We start from the raw sequence: 21,772 nt of genomic DNA on the forward strand, positions 1-21,772 counted from the left end.
GAAACTGACCACATAATTCTGCCTGACAAGACTATTTCAAACCATATACCGTAGGATTGGAATACGGTTCAAAATACCATGTTTCCACATGGTATTTTGCTGTTCAGATTTGATCAAAACAAATTTGATTCCAGTCTCGCTAGGCCAAAATCTGGGCTGCCATTGTGCATTTAGCCTACTTCGGTACCTCTACTCAGTCCTCTCTCCTTCTCTCTCTATAACACCAAGATACCATGTACCTGTCTAAATACTTCCTTGATGTCAACAAAGTTCACACCCACAACACCAGAGGGAGTTCAACAAACCATGATCAACCCAGATTCGGCACAAACAAGGGACTAAATTATTTTCGCTCCTATGCCACCAAAAGGTGGAACGCCCTACCAACAGCCATTAAGACATGCAAATCCCTTGACTCCTTCAAAACCGCTCTCAAAGGGCACCTACGGACGGCTGCAATTAGAAACTGCCCCCCGTAAAATCTGAATCCCCCCCACACCCTTTCCCCCTTACTGTATATGTTTCCTTTCCCTTTTTACCTTTTTCAATTCTGATGAATTGAAAAAGGTGGACCCTGTTGTAAACAAGTGTAATGCTTTATCAATGTGTCGTCCACAGCAACAAATCTTTGTATTGAGTTGTGCGTTCATGTGAAATGTACCCATTCTGCAAACTGTTAATAAATACTTCAATCAATCAATCAATCAATCAATCAATCGAACTCTCTCTCTCTCTCTCTCTCTCTCTCCAGGGTGACCAAGGCCCAGCAGGTTTCCCAGGTTTGCAGGGCTCAGAAGGCCCAGAAGGACTGCCTGGCCCCAGGGGTCTTCCTGGCCCTGCTGGTCCTCCTGGACGACCTTTCACCTTTGACTTTGAGGTACAGGCCAGGGCTGTTTCAACTAGTAGTGAATTTCCAATATATATGAATTTCTGTTCCGTTTCCCAGACAGCGTATTACATACTAGACATAATAGCTAGCTAACCTGAAGGTTGACCAACATTCAGCTCTTAGCTCGGTTATTAACCCATTCTGACCTGAGATCAGATTCATACGAGGTTTCCGCCGGACACACACTGGTCTGATGAACCCATTCTGACCTGAGATCAGATTCTAAAAATGTCAGTCGTTCTTCGATTTTTCAAAAAATAGCAGACCTACAAGCTCGTATCGCGCCACTCGGTGGCGCGATATGAGCTTGTAGATCTGCTATTTTTAAATAGCTAAAGCACGACATGATGCTGACACCAAAATGGGTGCCCGGTCAGAATGGATTAAAGGGATTGTGACATTAAAAAACAGTTTTTATAATTTTTCTTGTTTTCTTTTTAGGTTTTCTGAGCTCAATTGCACCACAAAAAACCTGAACTTTTAACATTCAGTAGATTTTCTGTGGTCTGGGGGTATCTGGCTCAAACAAGTGCTCTGATTTGCCTGTGGACTGTGAGTCCACATAAGAATTTTCCAGCAGATGTCACTGTTAAAGGCATTTGCCTGTTTTCATTGCAGCTCAAAAGGCTTCAGAACACACAGAGAAAACCCCAGACCACAGAAAATCCACACAATGTTCGAAGTTCAGGTTGTGTGGGGTGAAATAAATGAAAAATGAAAATTAATGTCACGAAACCTTTAACCAATATTCCACTGCACCATAGAACGGTTCTGAGAATGCCACCATTTAGGCTCCCCTGCCTACAGGATGCACTGAAATTCACCCCAAATGAACCGGACGAATGTAACTTTAAAAGTCATCAGAACAGCGTTAATATTGTAACCGGGAGGTAGCAACGATTTTGTTAATGAGCCCTAGCATTGACATTCTGTTCATGGCCCAGCAAATAATGTTGTAAATACTTTACAATAATATCTGATCCACATATGCTAGTGATTGTTCCAAGCTCAATTGTATAGTTTCCAACTAAATGGACCCTTAAAAGGAGTTACCTCCGTCTCCGAGAGTGACATTCTCAGAGTTATCGGGGTCCGTGGCCTACATTTGCATACCAAACTGGAGATCCTTTTATTTAACTCTAGAGAATGCAGTACACCTACCGTGAGAATGTTTTATCCATGTTGGGAGTGCTTCACAGACATGCGTCATAAGGTTTCTCTCGAGTCCATATCTAAATAGAGTCCTTGAGGTCCTATTCAATGAAAGCTTGTTTATCTCTGTTAAAAAGGGAGTACGTCTGCCTGTCTCCCCACCCAGGTGTTTTTTATACTAAATCAGCTAATTCAAGGATGTGGCCTTCACAAAAGGATTACTGCAACTTCTGCAAGTATTTCTATCAGTAGGCCTATGCATTTGAAACAAAAAACATTTATTTTGTAACTTTTATAACAATAAATGAATAGACATGAATATATTGGTTATTGTATGAGACAGTTTGTCAAAGTTTCCGATATTAAAAAATAAATGTGATGGTTGTCTGGCCCATCATCTGACCCGAGGCCAAACTTACTTGGTGACCCATGGAAACCATTCCTAGCTGGCATAGTTTCCTAACCGTCTGCAAAGTTGCCAAAGTGTGCCCTTAATGATGTAGGTATTTAACTGTAGCTAAAATTATGCTGGGAGAAAATGCGGTATTTGATGGACTTCTCTGCGATATTTGCTATTGTGTGACTTTACACTACATTGGTTGATTGTAGCTAGCACGCACTCACTCGGTCACTGATACCGACCATAAGGCTCTCTGACCTACTTACTTACTTACTTACTACTTAGCTACATCAAATGGAGCCTATGGTAACTAAATGATAATATTAACCAACCAAGTGCTTGGTTTAGATTGTCTCCTATCAACACGAGAGCATTTGGCCGAAACCTTCTAATCCTTCTAACAATCTTTTCAGATTCTCTGGCGATGCCTTATTTCCCAATATGACGTCCAAAGCTCACCATTAAAGCCCTGTGTTTGTTTTCAGGATCTAGAAGGCTCCGGCAGTCAGGGTGTGTTTGGAGACTTGCTGTCCAAAGGCCTACAGGTAAAACAAACTCAACAAAAGTTATATATTATGACATATTATTGTTATTATTATTACACATATTCTATGATTCAGTTCAAATGGGAAGCTGTCTAAACAGGTCTTTTTCTCTCTCGCACATTTATTATATTTTATACATTTAATAAATAAATCAAAAGCTGGTTTTATGTCTCTCTAAAAAACATATTTTCAATTCCCAGTGCCCCATGGTGGCAAAGGTGCCCTCTTAAACGCTTGCATAGTAGACAAAACATGATAAAGTAACCTCTACGGTGGCCAAATGTGCATAGTTAATGTGTCATTCAAAGTTCTCTCTAGGGTGTCCTTCCAATGGAGATAACGTTCCCTGTAGGGTGTCCAGTTAATGGAGAAAGCAAGGGTCCTCTAGCTGCCCATCACAATATATAAAACAGGATGAAGTGCCCTCTAGGGTGCTATGCCCTTCCAATGGATGAACATGAATGACAAGTGTTTTATAATAGCTGTGTGTAGTAATTATATACTTTTAAGTGTGAGTCACATAATAACGATTTAATCTTCACCTGGTCTTGGAACTGTGTCACCTTAAATACATCATAACTTTATGCGTGCTCGTGCCCCACATTTATCATGTTGAGTCCACCATTAGTTGAGCACTATTGTTACTAAGTTCTACATTTAAAAATACCACTTTGGATTTGTTTTTTCCGCAGGGACCTGCAGGGAACCCTGGCCTTCCAGGACCCAGGGTAAGATTTATAAACTTTACTGACACCAGAGACCTTGTAAAGCTGAATACATAGCTTTAGTATACATTTCAATGACAATGTTTTGTCATTGGGATATTTCTGCATAAAGGTGTGTGTGTGTGTGTGTGTGTGTGTGTGTGTGTGTGTGTGTGTGTGTGTGTGTGTGTGTGTGTGTGTGTGTGTGTGTGTGTGTGTGTGTGTGTGCGTGCACGTGCGTGCACGTGCGTACTATCCATCATAATTGTCTTTCTCTTTACCAGGGTAAAGATGGAACAGATGGTCTCCCAGGGAAACCAGCTGAAAAGGTAGGCTCATTTCTGTTTCCTTATTCATACTCAAAATTGCATTGCAGTGTGACAAATTGTGTCAAATTCAGCAGAGCTACTGTACTTAGACTTGTAGTTGAGTAACATTTGGTGAGCAACACCAGCAGGCACACAAGTAAAGCAGGGGTCTCTTGTTCCTCACTATTTCCTCACGGGAAGATATTTACAGTAGGAGGTACTGAATGTTCAGTACGGGGTGCGCGCGGGTTAGTGCGCGTCGCAAAATGCGCGTGCACGGGCATTTTTGCGCATTTTCACGTGGAAAAATGGCTTTTACTTTCCTTCTCCACACGCATGGGGGGGGGGGGTCTTTCTCTCTCTCTCTCTCTCTCTCTCTCTCTCTCTCTCTCTCTCTCTCTCTCTCTCTCTCTCTCTCTCTCTCTCTCTCTATCTGTCCTGTTTCTCTACCTGTCTTTCTCAGCATGGATTCCTTGCTAATGATGATGAGTGGTCGTGTATTTCAGTTGTAACTTGTTACTTGTAATTTCTGTTTGCTTCCTGTAGGGGGCGCCAGGTGCTACAGGACAACCAGGGTTCCCTGGGCTGGATGGACTTCGAGGGGCAGAAGTAAGTGGAGGGATGAATGAGAGGATAGAAAGATACAGACACTAATGAATGAAGACAGTTATAGGTGAAATAAACGATGCCATAAAGGATGGCTCAGTGTAAAAATAAATAACATGGATGGAAGAACAGAAGTAAAACTACTATACAAATCTGATCAATGAGCTTTCGAATGAGACATCACCACGAGAGTCTTGTTTACAATGTCAAATACAGGTCAAATACATGTTTACAGGTTAATATTTGCTTGTTCTTGTGTCATCTCCACAGGGATCGAAGGGGGAGAAAGGTGATGCAGGACAAAAGGTAAAATTAATGTTAACATTCTAAAATATGCTTGATTTGAAGTGGTTAATTTTCATTGACCGGATTCAGTTCACACCACCATAGTTTTACCTCATCATAAATCTTAGCTCTGGCATTTAAACAGCCAGTTGCAGTAGCCGATGAATCATTTGTATAAACTATGAACCATTTCTAAGCCTATTCTATAGGAACTTGACTTTATGATATAATAGATTTGCATGTAGATACTGAACATGTGGATAGATTTTGAGATCCAAAAACAGAGAGTTGAAGGGATCTTCTGTGTGACAGGGATCTCCAGGGCGAGATGGCGTCGGTGCCCCCGGCCCCGCTGGGACCCCCGGACCCCCAGGACCCATCATCAACCTCCAGGATGTAAGAAACATGATGCCACCCTAAGCATAATTATTGTGTTTGTGATTTCTTTTATTTTATCAGTGACAATTACTTTTTAGCTATGTGTACATTTGAGAGCTCATATGGATCAGACAGACTATCCTCCCAGTCCCTACTATAGAGTGTGCTGACCATATAAGGAGTTCCTCCCTGTCCCCAGTTAAACCTTAGGTTTCGTTGTTGGCTAGGTGGCCCAGCCTTCATCCAATCAGGATAGAGAGGGGCCTTCCGCCAGAGATGGGCAGTATTTGAAATACATGTATTTGAAATACGTATTTGAAATACTTTTTTGTATTTTGTAATTTGTATTTCGCTGAGATGGAAGAAATGAGATGTATTTTGTATTTAAATACATTTTTTGACCCAGTATTTGTATTTTGTATCAAAATACATTTTCAATATATTTTGCCCATCAGAGATGGGCAGTATTTGAAATACATGTATTTGAAATACGTATTTGAAATACTTTTTTGTATTTTGTAATTTGTATTTCGATGGGGATGGAAGATGTATTTTGTATTTAGATACATTTTTTGACCCAGTATTTGTATTTTGTATCAAAATACATTTTCAATGTATTTTGCCCATCTCTGCCTTCCGCCAATCATGATCGAGCGGGGGTGGGCCTTGGTGTGTGTGCTTTTGGCCTGTCGCGTGTCCCCCCCACTGTAGTGTGTGTGCATGTGCACATCTTGTTGCCGGCCACCGGGGCAGACCGGGGGGTTTTCCAAATGACCCAAATCACTGAATGCTCCTTTAACAGAAATTACACAAAGATGTTGAGATAAAGCTAGTGCAGAAGTCAATGAAAAAAGGAGGGGGAGAAAATCTTCAATACACATGACAATAACATTTAACCTGACAAATGATTTGATTGAATTCAATCAGTTTTGACACATTATATTAACTGTATGGTAACAATGATAACTTTCCATCATCTGCCTGTCCAGCTCCTGCTTAACGACACAGATGGTGCATTCAATTTCTCAGGGATGTTTGAACCTCAGGGACCAGCAGTGAGTATCCGCCGTAGACTTCAAACTTAGATTCATTATTATTTCACCACAGTGAAACATGTTCTCAAAACCAATGTACAATTGTCAATAAGTGTAGATACTACTGTAGTACAGTAGCAAGGTGTACACAAGGAGATCAGTGAACATTGTGACGATACTGAATACTTTGCAGGGTCCAAAGGGGGACATTGGGTTGCCAGGCGTCCAGGGACCTCCGGGGTTAAAGGTCAGTGTGTTTTCTTACCTTTGGCTCGTCCGGACCGCTCGTCCATTCGACACTCAGTTAATTTGATATTGTTTTGTGTGTTGGCGCAGGGCGAAAGAGGGGAACCAGGCCTCGTCATCGCAGCAGATGGTTCTGTGATGTCAGGCCTCGAAGGAGCAATGGGTCCACAAGGAAACAAGGTGCTTATCAATATATAAATGTATCGGCCGCTGCTGTTCATTGAAGCAATGCGTCGTCGATAGGCGGACGTCATATTTTGAGTGGAAGCCGTGCATTCTAATCAATATGTTTGACCCAAGTTATTGTCTACTGAAGCAGGGAGGTTTCTCCTCTATTAAAACCCATCATAACCCACTGGATTCTCAACCGATTTTCATGCGGTTTGGTTGGTTATATATAAATGTCCAGTAGGTTACATATGTATACTCACAGAGTTACAAATGGATATATGAACACTAGAGGTGGACACAAAGTAGGCTACTGTAGATTTACTGCAACTGAAGTATTTTTTTTAAAGATTCTTACTTGAGGACAAGATTTAACTTTTTTTACTTACGACTTTATATGAAGTTTGGCGTTACTCATTACTTTTTAGCATCGCTTTGAAGTAAGCTGTTGAATTCCTTTTCTTTTCTAAACCTGCAATTGGCCTCATGCTGTGTTCCTAACAGGAAATCACAGTAGCCTAGTACCCGCTCTCAATAATGGATGTATTCAAACTGTCAACGAATTAGATTACTTCGGTTCGGCATTCGGTGGTAATAGTGATGGAGGGGTGGACACTTTTTACATTTACCTAGCTAGCTGTGATCGACCTGTCACTCAAGTTAATCAGCCTCTCCATGCTGTGAATGGCTTTTAGTCCATTTGAATTGATTAAATGGTGCATTTATCCAAGGCGCTTTACATAGATTGTGCATTAGTAATACATTCACCCATTCGCTCACACATTCATACACCAATGATGGAGGAAACCATGCAAGGCACCAACCTGCTCATCAGGAGCAATTAGGCGTTCAGCGTCTTGCTCAAGGACACTTCGACACTAACTCTAGGGGAGCCCGGGTTTGAACTGGGAACCTTGCAGTTCCCATCAGGCCACTCTACCCCTGAGCCACCGCCATTTGACCATTCTGCTCAAACTGAGGAAATGAACAGAAGTTTGAAACTAGCTTCTACTGAAGTTAAATAAGGACTTCTTCAAGTCTGAAATCTCTGAATAGTTTGACCAGGCTCAGACTTCTCATCTGGTTTCAGAGAGTTACATGGTCCTGTAAGGTATTCAGAAAACAAGCGGCCACTTCAAATCAAAATCAAATCAAATCAAACTTTATTTATTTAAGCACATTTTAAAACGACTTTTGTCATCGACCAAAGTGCTGTAACAGGTCAAAAATAGGCATGAACAGTGAGGATTTGCAGTGTGTCAGTTCATATCAACCACCAGCCAAGAACTAGTAAAGCTTAATCATGAAGTTGATTTGATACTAGAGAGAAATTAATACATAAGTTGCTCATTGTGTTCTGTCTGCAGGGAGACGTTGGTGTACTTGGACCGCCAGGTCCTCTGGTAAGTCTTTAAGGGCAACAGAATCTTCGCTTTGCATGTTTGTAATCAGTTTTTACTTTTTTTTGAATACACCAACACCAACACAATGCTTTGAAACTAGTAATCACTGTCTGATTCTAACAGGGACCTATCGGACCACCTGGAACGAAGGGAGAATTTGGCTTTCCTGGCCGTCCAGTAAGTACTAGTCACACAATAAACACATTTTATCCCTGTTGATTATGATACAAAGTGTTCCTGTTGCAACAGAAACCAACATTACAGCTCCATTTACATTTTAGGTAGGCACGTTGGAGTAGTACTTTATTGTCAGCAATGTCCACAGCTCAGTCTAGTCCTGCCCAAAATCCTGATTAAGCCTCTTCAGTCTGACCTTATTGTATGCTGGAATTGTATGCTATGGATGGATGTACGTACATACCGTAGTCTGTTGCATGTTTTATGAGCATTCAAGCTCTGGTACAGTAAGAGGACCGCCATGTCACCCAATGGGTGAGAAACATATTAATAATAATTGCTGGGGTACTTGAACACATGGCTGGTTGAACATTGGCTGTTGCATGGTCAAGATCACTTTTATTCACAAAATACAATAAATGCACCAAAGTCTGACATCAATATCGTCCACAGGTTCATGTACTTTTTATTTGCATTGTAATCGCCATAGGGAGATTTTAGATCGCCTCATATAAGAACTGTGTTTGAAAAATAAATATGTCATCCCGGCCGTTTCACTCATATAGATATGAAGAATCAACTGACAACTGAAAATGCTAATGTTACTGCTGCTGAATTTGTTAGATTTTTGCTAGAAACAGACTGTATAAAATATGAGTGACTGACATAAACGATACAGAGACACCTCCCTGACAATATCGCAGAGACAGCTTGTTTATTTTTGGACCACAATGCTTATATGAGACGATTTTTATGTTATTCTCCATCGAAAAATTACTTCCGTGAACCAGGGGATGAGCGAGAGACGTCAGGACTTCGGCGCTCTATTAGTACTGGTTATAATGGTACAGGGCATATGCCACACACATGACTGACATGTAGAACACGGTGTACATAAAGTGGGCATTGGAACGGGTGCAATATAAGGCAAGACAATGCAGTAATCTTTGGTCATCTATCGACTGGTAGATGCACTTGGGAAGAGACAAGTAGTGCGATTAGTGTTTTTACACAGTGATGCTTTTTGACTGACGCCTCTTGTCTTTGAACAGGGTCGGCCAGGTCAACTGGGACCTAAAGGAGAAACGGGCGAATCCGCAGGCCTACCGGTGAGTCAACAGCCAAAGCCCTAAACACTAAACCAATAAACCAGCGATTCCCAACCTGTGTTAAGGGGTCAGATGGGTGGGCCGCAAATGCTATTAAGGATCCTATTATTTGAGTTGGTGGGGGGAAAAAACAACCAAATAGAAGCAGTCTTTTGTTTCTTTAGAACAGTAGAAAGACAGGAAGCGGAGGGCGGAGCAATCCAGGCTGCCATCATGTGCTGGACACACACAGCCCCAATTTGTTCTGTGACCCACTTTTTGACCCATTTATTTATTTTAAGTTATGTTTCTGTCTTTAATTATCTCTCTCTTTTCAGGGTCGCCCTGGCCCACCAGGTCGCCCAGGTCGCCCAGGACCGTTGAACTGTCCCAAAGGAGTAAGTGTATATAAAAACAAATGCCGAGCTTGACACACACACACACACACACACACATATTGTCATGTGTGTGCTTTCATACTTCCCTCCTTGCATTCATCCATACTGTATCTCCCTTCCTCCATCCACACACACACACACACACACACACACACAGTGTCACACCCTTTACAGCTACCATTCATCCCTCCTTCCTTCCCTCCATCCACCCCTCTCTCTATACTCCCCCCCCCCCCCCATACATCCTTTCCTGTACGTAGGCTTGTTTTTCTTTTCGACCACGATTGTGAGAATGTAATTTGACGCTGCTTGGTTCATTGTTTACTTTCAATATACAGATTGTTATTTTGAGTTTATAGTTTAGATTGGGCTCTTGGGCGCCACACTGTCTCTCTGCATTCTACTGTATGTACCGGCGTAAATAGTGGCGGTGAAATGTATATCCTCTGTCTATATCAATGTTTCTAAAAGTGGGGCCTGGGGACTCCCAGGGTTCCTTGAGTGGCTAAGGGCCGATTCATACTCCTATTTTAGAGCCGAATAAAAGTCGGTTCGGCGCTGTAGAGCCTACAATGTGACGTCATTTGAGGTTCGGGGGGGCGGGTACCGTCCTAAAGTCGGCTCTTCGGTGCTACTGAAAATTACTGACGAGCCGAAGTCATTTCGGCACTGCAGCGCCGAAACAGCGGTAAAATAGGAGTATGAATCGGCCCTTGCAGGTCTGTAACTCTGAGAGCGTACAAATGGAAATGAAACCACATAAGAGGGTCCATTCGGTTCCATTTGTTCGGTCTCAGAGCTATGGCGGTCCTTGGAATTAAAAGGTTTGAGAACCACTTCTATCCACGTCTATCTCAAAGTGATGTCATTCTTCACTGTCTCCTTCTCTGCTGCGTGTCCTGTGTAGACCGTGTTCCCCATCCCTCCCAGACCCCACTGCAAGAAGACCGTGAGTAGACTTTATAGAACAATGGATTCATCTTCTTTCAGCCTTTTATACAGCCTGTGCTCACTCTACAATTACAATTATCCGTTATCCGACATACACAACTCACATTCACATTCACAATAATTAATTTAATGACGATACATGTTCACAATATTGTGCAGCCGGAGAGACTTGTACTCCATGAATCACCGCGCTGGACCTTGACCACTGAACGACCCCAAGACTGCAGAGTGCAGACTATTATTGCTCATGACCAAATGTAGTTTGGGGTGGCCTTAAATGGCCAGTCATCTGGCATGTTTATCTTAATTGACTGTGTGATTCACTGTGTACTTGAGTTTACTGCCGACCAGTTTCCAAAACATACAGTGGTTTGTTTGGTCATGGAGGAAGCCAAAGTTTTTCCATTAAATTCGGTGTGGTATAAAAACTAGCCTGCAGGGCTAATTTGAGATAACACACACTGACACGCTTTATTGTGCTGTCAGTGGTTTTCTGACATTTCCGATTGCATTGTGTTTTACTTTAAGTGAAGAAAACATCGATTCACAATTCGATTTTTTTGTACCCCCTTATTCTCCCCAATTTAGTCCTTATGCCAATTAATTCCTCAGTATCCTGAGGACAGATGATGACACATCTTCCCTTATGGGGGTCCATGGCGCATCATCTTCTTTGATGGGGCCCTAGGGCCAAATACATCAAGGGTTGTCCTTGATGTGAAAATGTTTGGGAACCATTGTTGTGCAGACACAAGCAGCAAAATTGACGTACGGCCTTGGTGGCCAGTGCAGCGTCTATGTACTGTATGTCTTATGTTGCATGGTGACAGTCATGGTTCCGTATACAATTTCCCTTGACGAATAGACAAATCTATTATGTTACCGGCACTAACGTCATTTAGTCATAACTTAGCGCTGTTATTATTCATACAACTGTAGGTTGATCAAATCATAAATTTCACTGTAATCGTTTATCTGAAGCATACAGATAGAGATAGAGTGCTTTGACTTAACTGCAGGTTTTTTGTTTTAATATTAAACATCATTTCATGTGTGTTTGTTTCATTTGCACAGCTGTCCCCCAATGGAACCATTGAAACTGGTAGGTTGGAATATGAACCCTTTCTGTGTTTAGGGTCGTGAGGCATTGCTTCTCGTGTTTCATCTTTCAGTTTGAAGTACATTTACATTGTTGTAACAAATTTGATGGCAATCCACCTAGATTTTGAGATAAGTAAGTAAGTAAGCCTTGCCGATCCTATCTCGTGTATCTTTAGCGTGAGGCAGTTTGATGTATACCTCCTGGACATGACGCTAGTATGTCATAGTGACTAAGCCCCAATCCAACCCTTGATGCTGAGTGCCAAGCAGGGAGGCACTGGGTCCCATTTTTTTCCCCGAGTATTTTGTATGACCCGGCAGGGGATCGAACCCCGACCTCCCAGTCTCAGGGCGGACATTCTAACCACAAGGCCACTGAGTATAGATTTTGAGATACTGTGTGCATATGGTACTGTTGGCCTGTGGCTGGTGTTAGACTGGAAGGCCTTGGTGAGACCTTATTACGGTGCATCTTCCGGGGAGAATGAATACCCTCAGCTAATGTCAGGGTAATGGAAATAGGTCTTAACCCATTCTGAACTGAGATCAGATTCATACGAGGTTTCCACATGGACACACACTGGTCTGATTAACCCATTCTGACCTGAGATCAGATTCTAAAAAATGTCAGTCTTTCTTCGATTTTTCAAAAATAGCAGACCTACAAGCTCGTATCGCGCCACTCGGTGGCGCGATATGAGCTTGTAGATCTGCTATTTTTAAATAGCTAAAGCATAACATGATGCTGACACCAAAATGGGTGCCCGGTCAGAATGGGTTAAATAGGTTTTTGCCTTTAGGTGGCGCTATAGGAAAGGTAATGGGGTCCCACCAACACCAGTAGGGTTTGGGCAGCAAATTCCCTGATAGAAAATATGATTTTATATTTTGTTGCTGTCGGGCAGAAACCTTGTATCTCCATATTTAAAAGTTTTGCCCCTAGTGGGACTAAAGTCTCACCTGGAGTTGCAGGGCTTAGAGATGTTGGCCTTTCTTGCCTAGGTTATACATTTAATATTGTAAATATATAAGAATATAATAATAGTAAGTACAATTTTCTTCCATAGCATGTGTTGTAAATTGGATTATGAAGGATATTTGATTACGGTAATTCCTCCCCTGCAGGGAACTGTCAGACGGGTGCTAAGGGAGATCAGGGAGAGAGAGGTCTGCCTGGATTACCTGCTCCACCAAGTAAGTCAACGCTTTTATATTTGATGCCAGCGGTTCCCAACCTGTGGGCTGTGAGGATTCCGCCAAATTCACCCCCTAAACACTAAGATGCTATTGATAATATAACAGTGTACAAAATGTATCAAAAAAGGTATACTACATTAATTCCATTGATCCAAGCTGGAACGTGCAGCTCTGAAAACATGCTCTGAAAATGCCCACAGCGGACACATCTGGTAGATGGAACACGTGCGTGCGTCCGCGACTCCGCGCGCATGTGTTGAAGGTGAAAAGAAGTGTAGTATTTATTATTTAATGTGAACTAAAAAGGTAGGAGTGCACACCAGTAGTGGGGGAGGTGCTGACCACGGGAGACAAACTTGAAAATAGGAAACAGAGGTCACACAGCTCGTGGTTACGATGCAAAAAAGCTTTTTATTGGGTTATCAACATTTCAGCAAAACAAAGTGCCTTCTTCAGGGTATTATATGGGTATAGTATTAAATGTGAACAATTGAATGGGAATTACGTACACTGTACCGTCCATGTCAAATCATGTGACACAGACCTCTAGAGGTGACATATGAGAATTCTCATCGGATCAAATTTGGAACAAGACCTTATTTTATTTCACTTCAGTATAGAAGCAAATTAATTCTTCCCTTTCTGGGGCTGGAGATCAATCCAGCTGCACTAAATACCCTCTCCCAGGCAGCAGGTAGACTGTATGTAGGGCTGTGTTTAACTTGAGCGACAAGTTGATTGCAGAGAATATGTAGAATGGCCCACGTCTCCAGCTGAGAATGGCATATATGCATCCGTCAACATTACCGCCGACTGCCTGTGAGTCATTTCAGTTCAGAGTGCTTTAATGCATCCTTTGTTGAGAGTAGAGTGCCGGGATTGGAAAACAAATTTAACTTCAAAACTATATGTGCTAAAAAGTGACAAGTAATAATAAAAATGGAAATGCTTTGTCTCCTGTTAGATCATGTGGGTCCCTTGGATGCCAGTTGGGTAAGTGTGGAAAAAAGTTCACTTCAATAAAACATTTATTAATTTTTTCTTTTTGCTGCCTGACCTAGGTTTAGGTAAAGAAAAACTAAACTGTGTGATTTTGTGTGTGTGTGTGTGTGTGTGTGTGTGTGTGTGTGTGTGTGTGTGTGTGTGTGTGTGTGTGTGTGTGTGTGTGTGTGTGTGTGTGTGTGTGTGTGTGTGTGTGTGTGCGCGCGCGCGCCAGCAGCAGGGAGAGAAAGGTTACCAGGGTATCAAGGGAGAGAAGGGGGAAGCTGGGTTACAGAGCCATCCAGGTATCCCTGGGCGACCGGGGCCAGTGGTGAGTCACTCACAATTAATCAAAACAGAAGATAATACATTCGTGTTTTGTCCTGCAGGCTATTTATGGATGAAATTGGTATGTTTACCAAAGAGCTGACGAGGCACTCTATTATTGCAGAATATAGAGCAATGAAACACTTATTTTAACAAAGAAATATCACTTAATCCATTTTGGGTTGGGAGCCCCTTTTGGTGTTAGCATCATGTTATGCTTTAGCTATTGAAAAATAGCAGATCTACAAGCTCATAGCGCGCCACCGAGTGGCGCACTAAGAGCTTGTAGGCCTGCTATTTTTGAAAAATCGATAGACATTTTTAGAATCTGATCTCTGGTCTAAATGGGTTACGGTCCACATTATTATTATGATAAGAAGAAGAAGAAGAAGAAGAAGATTGCTATGGTTTAGTAGCAAGAGTGTGGCATTCTGCCACACTCTTTACAGAATATCTGGAACGCATCTTTATAGTTTGAGACCCACTTCCACTATAAATATAGCTTAGGCAATATACGTAAGCTAACATTTGAACTGTGTTTCTCAGGGACCTAAAGGAGACTCTGTGGTGGGGCCTCCGGGCCACCCCGGGGTACCCGGCTCCCCAGGGATTCCAGGCTACGGCAGATCAGGTACCCCTGGGCTTCCTGGACCACCCGGCGCGCCCGGACCTCCGTCCAGATACGGCTCAGGTATTCATCAGCCCTGCGTTAAATTCGACAAAATCATGTGGCAACTAGGGGTGTGCATCTCTCCTTTTACAAGACGATTCGATACGTATCGATATGCATGGGCTACGATGCGATTCAGAGACGATACATTTATATACACAGAACGATTCGAATTCGATTCGATTCGGTGGAATTCGATGCGATTTCGATTTTGTGGAATTTGAGGCGATTCGATGCGATTCGATACGATACGGTGCGATCTGACACATTTAACCTTTTTTAGATTTTTAATTTGAAGCTAGATCTATAAAGAATAGGGTTGGGACTTCATTAAAAAAACATCTAATTAATTGGAGGATTTGTGATTAATTAATCTCTATGAATCACATTTTAATCGCATATCAATAGGCCTATTTGACTGATCAGTGAGCTTTTTTTCAAATGGATTTGGATACGAGTGAATCAATGAATGAATAGTGACTACATAAGCATAGGCAATTAAAAAAGTAGTAATAATAATAGTGATAATATTATTATTTATATAATGCTTCTCTGATGCTTTTCAAGGGGAACATTAGAAAACTAATAAAAACAACTTTATAAGAGAATAAGAATTCCATAAGACTATGGAATAAAATAAATGAAAGTGGAATGAGATAGCTGGGGAAAGACATTCTAGAGGTGGGTTTGAACTTATAGACCGATTCCGTACCGGTTTCATGGTTGCAGCCTACGTATTTCCTGTAGGCGGACTCGACATAGCTGCGGGAGTAAAACCCTCACCAGGCGCACCTCTTCCACTACAGTGAACGGCAGAGTGACTGATGTTAGTTTGCCTCAAACTTTACTCCTTTACCTGCTTTTTTACTAACACTAACATTACAAAGATGCCCAGAACATCGAGATGAACCTGTGTAGTTTATGGCTGCTCCAACAGTAGTGGCAACATAAAAAAAACAAAAAAAAAGTAATGGTTGAGACAAAGCAGTGAAGGGTCCTGAAAGATACGTAATTTCAGTCTTACCCAATACCCAATCTTTCTGTTTTATGAACACAAGGCTGCTGTATTTTATACCTCATACTAAGCATTTAAAGTATGAGGTATAAAGTACAGCAGCCTTGTGTTAATACACAGAAAGATTTGGTATTGGGTAAGACTTGCGTTATGTATCTTTCACTGCTTTGTCTCAACCATTACTCAATGGCTCTGGTCTCCGCCACAGCGGTGGATATTAGACATTCCGTTTTTTTTATTTTTTATGTTGCCACTACTGTTGGAGCAGCCATAAACTACACAGGTTCATCTCGATGTTCTGGGCATCTTTGTAATGTTAGTGTTAGTAAAAAAGCAGGTAAAGGAGTAAAGTTTGAGGCAAACTAACATCAGTCACTCTGCCGTTCACTGTAGTGGAAGAGGTGCGCCTGGTGAGGGTTTTACTCCCGCAGCTATGTCGAGTCCGCCTACAGGAAATACGTAGGCTGCGACCATGAAACCGGTACGGAATCGGTCTATAGGTGGTGGTGGCATATCTCTGAGTTTTGGGAAGTGCATTGTGTTGACAGGTCTGCCTGCTGTGGACAGTGAAACCCTGACCATTAAACATGGGCAGACGCAACGATACAGTCATACTGTCGATGCAAACAGACGTGTACAGTAGCTGCTCGGCCTGCTCCAAATGATATTCCCATTCGTCTTTGTGTCTGCCCGTGTAAACGCAGCATCGAGTGTGAGGGTTGGGGAACGGATGGACCATATAGTTATTAAGGAGGACTCCTTCTAACTCCTTCTAACGATATGGACCAGAGTTAAACTAATGTTATCTCCCATGCTAACTAGTTGGGTGCCGTGTCATTAGTCAGAAGGTTCATTGTTCCGAAATTACTATCCCTATCTCTAACCCTAACCTAAACCTAACCGCAAGCACGGGAGCAAACCTAAACCTAACCGCAAGCACGGGAGCAGTGCATGTTCGGACTAACGGGACTTCGGATCTATGGGAAGGTCCCAACTAGTTGCTACCCTTGTCAGAAACAACACCAACATCCAGATCGGGTGGAAGCTGCTGATCACTTTGCTTGTGCCCGTGGATGGGAAATGAGATTTAAAAGGCTATAGAAGCGTGGATGAAAGGCAAAGCACAGATGTGCAATAAAGTTGTGTCGTGACTCGTATCTGCGTGTGTATTCCGTCTGACGACGTGTGGTTTATGCTGCTAGTGCTCGTCTGTTGTCGCTGGCTGCTGATGCATATAGAGCGTCATCATAAGCATGCGCCCGTCCTGCGCTGGATGTAGCAGATCTACAAGTTATCTACCCGTCGCAATGCACAGCGCTTTGGGCTTGTACATCTGTGTTTTTCCCGCAGAGGTTTTTTCTGAAAACTGATTTAGAAGACATTTGCTGAATGGGTTAAAAGGCAAAATAAGAAAGAATAGGGTAGTTGATCCACCTGTATCGGCGCGTACCAAAAATAGCCGATCTACAATCTCTACAGGACATCACATCGCAGCTTGTAGAAAGGCTATTTTCAGTCGAGTTAGGCAATAATCAGTCAAGTGGATCAGTGATCTACAGATGTGGTGGTGGTGTTTTTCCGTCAAGTCAGTCAATAATCAGTCAAGTGGATCAGTGATCTACAGATGTGGTGGTGGTGTTTTTCCATCAAGTCAGTCAATAATCAGTCAAGTGGATCAGTGATCTACAGATGTGCTGATGTGGTGGTGTTGTTTCTGTTTGACAGCTGTGACCATCGCTGGACCTCCTGGACCTGTCGGACCGGCCGGACCTCCCGGTAACTCTGCTGGTGTAAGTGAACCTGCTAATTATTATTATTAATATTTGTCAAAATTGTCAATCAGGACTATGAACATATCGTTGCTGTCGGGACCCTTTACGTCTGTGTGTTGTTTCGAAAATATTGAACCAATGGAAAGTAGTAAAAAGTGCTTTGGACAAAAAACTCTTAACTCCATTGGACCCTCATACTGTCTGCTAAAGCAACTAAACTCCTCCCCTCTCATGGAAGTAATTGACAATATATAAAGTTACAACACCAACTTTGATGAGGCTGTATTGCTTTGTTTTGTTTTTTTAATCCTGAAAAATGAACATTTTGGAGATATCCTCCCGACAGCAGAGATATCCAAAGGGGCGGTAGAAACGGAATGGGAAAACATTGCATTCGCAATCGAGTCTGATTCACATATAGACCGATTCACAGAGGGTTTCCTGGGTGCGGCCATTACTGAGGGTGTACCATTGAGTACTGCAGCACTGATTAGCTACACCTGGCCTACGGAGCACCTGTTCCATGGATTACCCCTCAGTAATGGCCGCACCCAGGGCACCCCTCTGTGAATCGGTCTATAGATTGTAGTACCAGGACGTTGTATCGTTTATTTTGCTGCTTTACCATAATGTCCAATAACTTTTGACTCAACCACCGATCTGACCAACTTCGCTCCATGCACCACATTCCCTCGTATATCCTCTGCGATACACGTGTACGAATTGATCGGTCGGGCAGTTCTATGTATTTTGTGAATCTATAGAAGCATTATGAAGTGTTCTTTTAACAATATTGGCAGTTCTTTTCAGTTATGTAGTGATAGGATTTTATATAACCCATTCTGACCGGGCACCCATTTTGGTGTCGGCATCATGTCGTGCTTTAGCTATTTAAAAATAGCAGATCTACAAGCTCATATCGCGCCACCGAGTGGCGCGATACGAGCTTGTAGGTCTGCTATTTTTTTTTAAAATCGAAGAGCGACTGACATTTTTAGAATCTGATCTCAGGTCAGAATGGGTTCATCAGACCAGTGTGTGTCCGGCGGAAACCTTGTATGAATCTGATCTCAGGTCAGAATGGGATAATAGTGAGTGTTCGGTCCCGTCTCTTAGCTGCGGACGTTCTCGACCAAGGAAAGCATGATGCAACACACGCTCAGGGACGCAGACGGGACACTGACCTTTGTCTCCGGCACAGCAACGTTGTTCATCAAGGTTCCTCAGGGATGGAAAGAGATCCAGGTATGTAGTAGTAATGCAATGGAGGAAAGGAATTTCAGCAACACATGGAATGCAGAAAATGTGGAAACGTATACACATTCCAGCATATGGCCTTCATCAGAGTTGAATTGTTGAATTACTTCTTCACTGGGTGAAGTTGTACTTCTAAATACACTTCACTTCAAGGGAAAAGGCCGGCTCAACTCTTGTCTTATAAAGGTTCAGGCCGCGTGTGCTGGGTGCAGATTCAAAGAGAACATTATAGAAAATGAATCAAATCTGCACTCTTCGTCTGTGTCAAAATATTTTGACACTGACGATGGCCTTGCGCGCCGAAACGCGTTTGTCTGGTATGACTGCTGCTGCGGAGCACTGTCATTATTAAACAAAGACCCTTACTCGACTGAGAGTGCGGATTTTATTAATTTCCTATAACTTCTAATACACTGACAGCAAGTTCATAAGAATAAAATTACATAAGTTATTTTCGGCATTTCTTGCAACCTTCACATTTCTAGTAGCTGAAGTAGCTGAACATCGCAGCACCACAATCAGATCCACAATCACCATTCTAGCACGATATACAGCGGGCAGCAGGCAACGCTCACTCAGCTCTGAAAGCGGAGCCGCATCGACGATAACATAATTTTGTCCATAGAGAAATGATTTGGTTTTAGATAGATGAAAATAAATTGACTTTTGAAGTATGCTGCCAGCTTAAGTGCAGGTACAGTACCAAGATTAATTATGAGTGGGTTATTAGCTAATTATGATGACTGGTAATGTATGTCTTTATACTAAGAGCTTTATCAATTGCGTTGGCTGGTCAGTCAGTCTATATATTTTGCAAACATACATTTATATCAACTTTACTTATTATATGAATTTAGGCTTCGACCAACATGGTAACAGACATGCATAATGTACCATTCCCGCTTTGTGTTTCTTTCCATAGCTTGGCAATCTGATCTACCTCCCAAATAACATTATTCCACAAGACGAGGTATTGTACATTTAATGGAACTTAATTCCCAAACATTGATTAAACTTAATTCCCAAACATTGATTAATGTAGAACTGTTTCCAAACCTTGATTTTGTTCACTTGACAGCCAAAGTTTGAATTGCATTTTTCTGTTATGTTCAGCCTCGACCGGCACAACACACAAGAGGTGACGTAATGGAAAGAATCCCTTCAGTTAAAGACAGGGTGAGTCCCAAAACACTGTGGCTTTCTTCATCTGTTTTTATCTTATGCAGCCCAATACTTCTGGATCTTGACCCCCAAACTGATGTGTATTTGGCCACAGACCCCCATTTGAAAATATTTTGTGCCAGGGAGCCCCATAATAGAAGACTTCAGAAAAAGGTTATAGCCGGTATACAAGCTCACAATGTGTTGCGATGCCACATGTTCTGAGCTATTTTAGAATAGCCTAAAGCTCAAATAGGACTAAAGTGCTTAAGCTCTTCCTCGTTTTTCTTGGGGACCCCCTGGAACCTGCGCACCATACCCCACTTTGAGAACCAGTGACGTAAAGCCAGAAATTATACTCAACAAGACTCAAAGTGTGGTTGTTCAGACAACACTATGTGACGCCAGCCTTGCTCTGTCCCTCACAGCTGAACCTGGTGGCCCTCAACCAGCCCCACTCCGGGGACATGATGGGCCTGGACACCGCCGATCGCATGTGTTACGAGCAGGCCAAGGCCATGGGCCTGCAGCCTAACTACCGCGCCTTCATCTCCTCCCACAGACAAGACTTGGTCCACGTGGTCTACCCTGGCTTCCGCAGCACACTGCCCATCACCAACCTCAGGGTAAGGCCTAGTGCTAACCTCTTTGACTGCCTTTTGTTTGTTTGTTTGGTTTCTTGATTTGTAATGTTGCTCAGGCAGTTATGAGTTATGAGCAATGGAGGAGTATGAGGGAATAGATTCAGTCTAAGCCCCTGTAGTAAAAAACTAAACTAAACTCTCCCCATGGACTAATGACACAAGAACAACAACCTGGTGAAGAGCGTTCCTGGTCAAAACATGTTAGCATTCTTTTAAAGCTGTTTTTAACTCTGCATCCTCTCCTCCATTGTTTTGAGTGTTCATTCCCGTTGATCCATTAAGCACCATCACTTTTTAATATTTAATTTAGTTATTTTATGTTATTTACAGTTGTGTAGAGGTCATCTGGTTATTCCAATCTTTTATTTTAATGATATCCCAAAGGTCCCAAAAACATTCTTGTAAAAATAAAAAGTAATTATATATTTTTTTCTTTAAAACCTTTGTTTAAAATCATTGTGATACTGATAAATAGAAACGTATAGTACACTATGTTACTGTAGTTCCATTGATCCAAGCCAGAAGCTTCGATTGATAAATTAACATTAACATTAAATTAACATGCTGGCTGCCATGTTAAGTGGTCAAATGGGTGGGCCGCAATTGCTTTTAGAAATTTTCAAGTGGGCCCTATGATCCAGAAAAGGTTGAGAGCCTCTGTTTTAAGTAACACACCCAACAACTGTGTGTATCTCTGGTTTGAACCCTGTGCCTAATGATTGTGTTGTCAGGGAGACGTGATGTTCAGGAACTGGCAGGAGATGTTCAACGGCATGGGATCACCCATCAACGCCAGGATCCCCATCTATTCGTTCGATGGCCGGGACGTACTAGCAGACCCCTTCTGGTCAGTTTAATTTGTCTGGCTTTCATTGCTTGTAGATACGCTATTTTTGCACACACCGCGATATATGT

General features: G+C 42.3%; 1 protein-coding gene across 3 annotated transcripts in view; it reads left to right on the plus strand.

Annotated features, from left to right (window-relative positions):
* LOC310868185 (collagen alpha-1(XV) chain-like) overlaps nucleotides 1-21,772 on the plus strand; it is a 99,347-nt gene that overhangs the window by 74,687 nt on the left and 2,888 nt on the right. For 2 of the 3 annotated variants that reach the window (XM_083778470.1, XM_083778472.1), the window contains 26 exons: nucleotides 752-877; nucleotides 2,927-2,986; nucleotides 3,679-3,714; nucleotides 3,975-4,019; nucleotides 4,545-4,607; nucleotides 4,875-4,910; nucleotides 5,202-5,285; nucleotides 6,257-6,322; nucleotides 6,495-6,548; nucleotides 6,638-6,727; nucleotides 8,083-8,118; nucleotides 8,242-8,295; nucleotides 9,348-9,404; nucleotides 9,722-9,781; nucleotides 10,689-10,730; nucleotides 11,807-11,834; nucleotides 12,959-13,027; nucleotides 13,995-14,023; nucleotides 14,247-14,342; nucleotides 14,885-15,029; nucleotides 17,749-17,813; nucleotides 18,912-19,040; nucleotides 19,975-20,022; nucleotides 20,166-20,228; nucleotides 20,642-20,839; nucleotides 21,589-21,704. In XM_083778470.1, coding sequence (XP_083634596.1) covers nucleotides 752-877; nucleotides 2,927-2,986; nucleotides 3,679-3,714; nucleotides 3,975-4,019; nucleotides 4,545-4,607; nucleotides 4,875-4,910; nucleotides 5,202-5,285; nucleotides 6,257-6,322; nucleotides 6,495-6,548; nucleotides 6,638-6,727; nucleotides 8,083-8,118; nucleotides 8,242-8,295; nucleotides 9,348-9,404; nucleotides 9,722-9,781; nucleotides 10,689-10,730; nucleotides 11,807-11,834; nucleotides 12,959-13,027; nucleotides 13,995-14,023; nucleotides 14,247-14,342; nucleotides 14,885-15,029; nucleotides 17,749-17,813; nucleotides 18,912-19,040; nucleotides 19,975-20,022; nucleotides 20,166-20,228; nucleotides 20,642-20,839; nucleotides 21,589-21,704 — 1,895 coding nt within the window. The remainder of the gene's footprint in view (nucleotides 1-751; nucleotides 878-2,926; nucleotides 2,987-3,678; nucleotides 3,715-3,974; nucleotides 4,020-4,544; nucleotides 4,608-4,874; nucleotides 4,911-5,201; nucleotides 5,286-6,256; nucleotides 6,323-6,494; nucleotides 6,549-6,637; nucleotides 6,728-8,082; nucleotides 8,119-8,241; nucleotides 8,296-9,347; nucleotides 9,405-9,721; nucleotides 9,782-10,688; nucleotides 10,731-11,806; nucleotides 11,835-12,958; nucleotides 13,028-13,994; nucleotides 14,024-14,246; nucleotides 14,343-14,884; nucleotides 15,030-17,748; nucleotides 17,814-18,911; nucleotides 19,041-19,974; nucleotides 20,023-20,165; nucleotides 20,229-20,641; nucleotides 20,840-21,588; nucleotides 21,705-21,772) is intronic. The other variant, XM_083778471.1, reaches the window with a different exon arrangement.

Source organism: Protomyctophum parallelum (assembly GCF_964188405.1).
Source record: "Protomyctophum parallelum genome assembly, chromosome: 12".
Classification (NCBI taxonomy): Eukaryota; Metazoa; Chordata; class Actinopteri; order Myctophiformes; family Myctophidae; genus Protomyctophum; species Protomyctophum parallelum.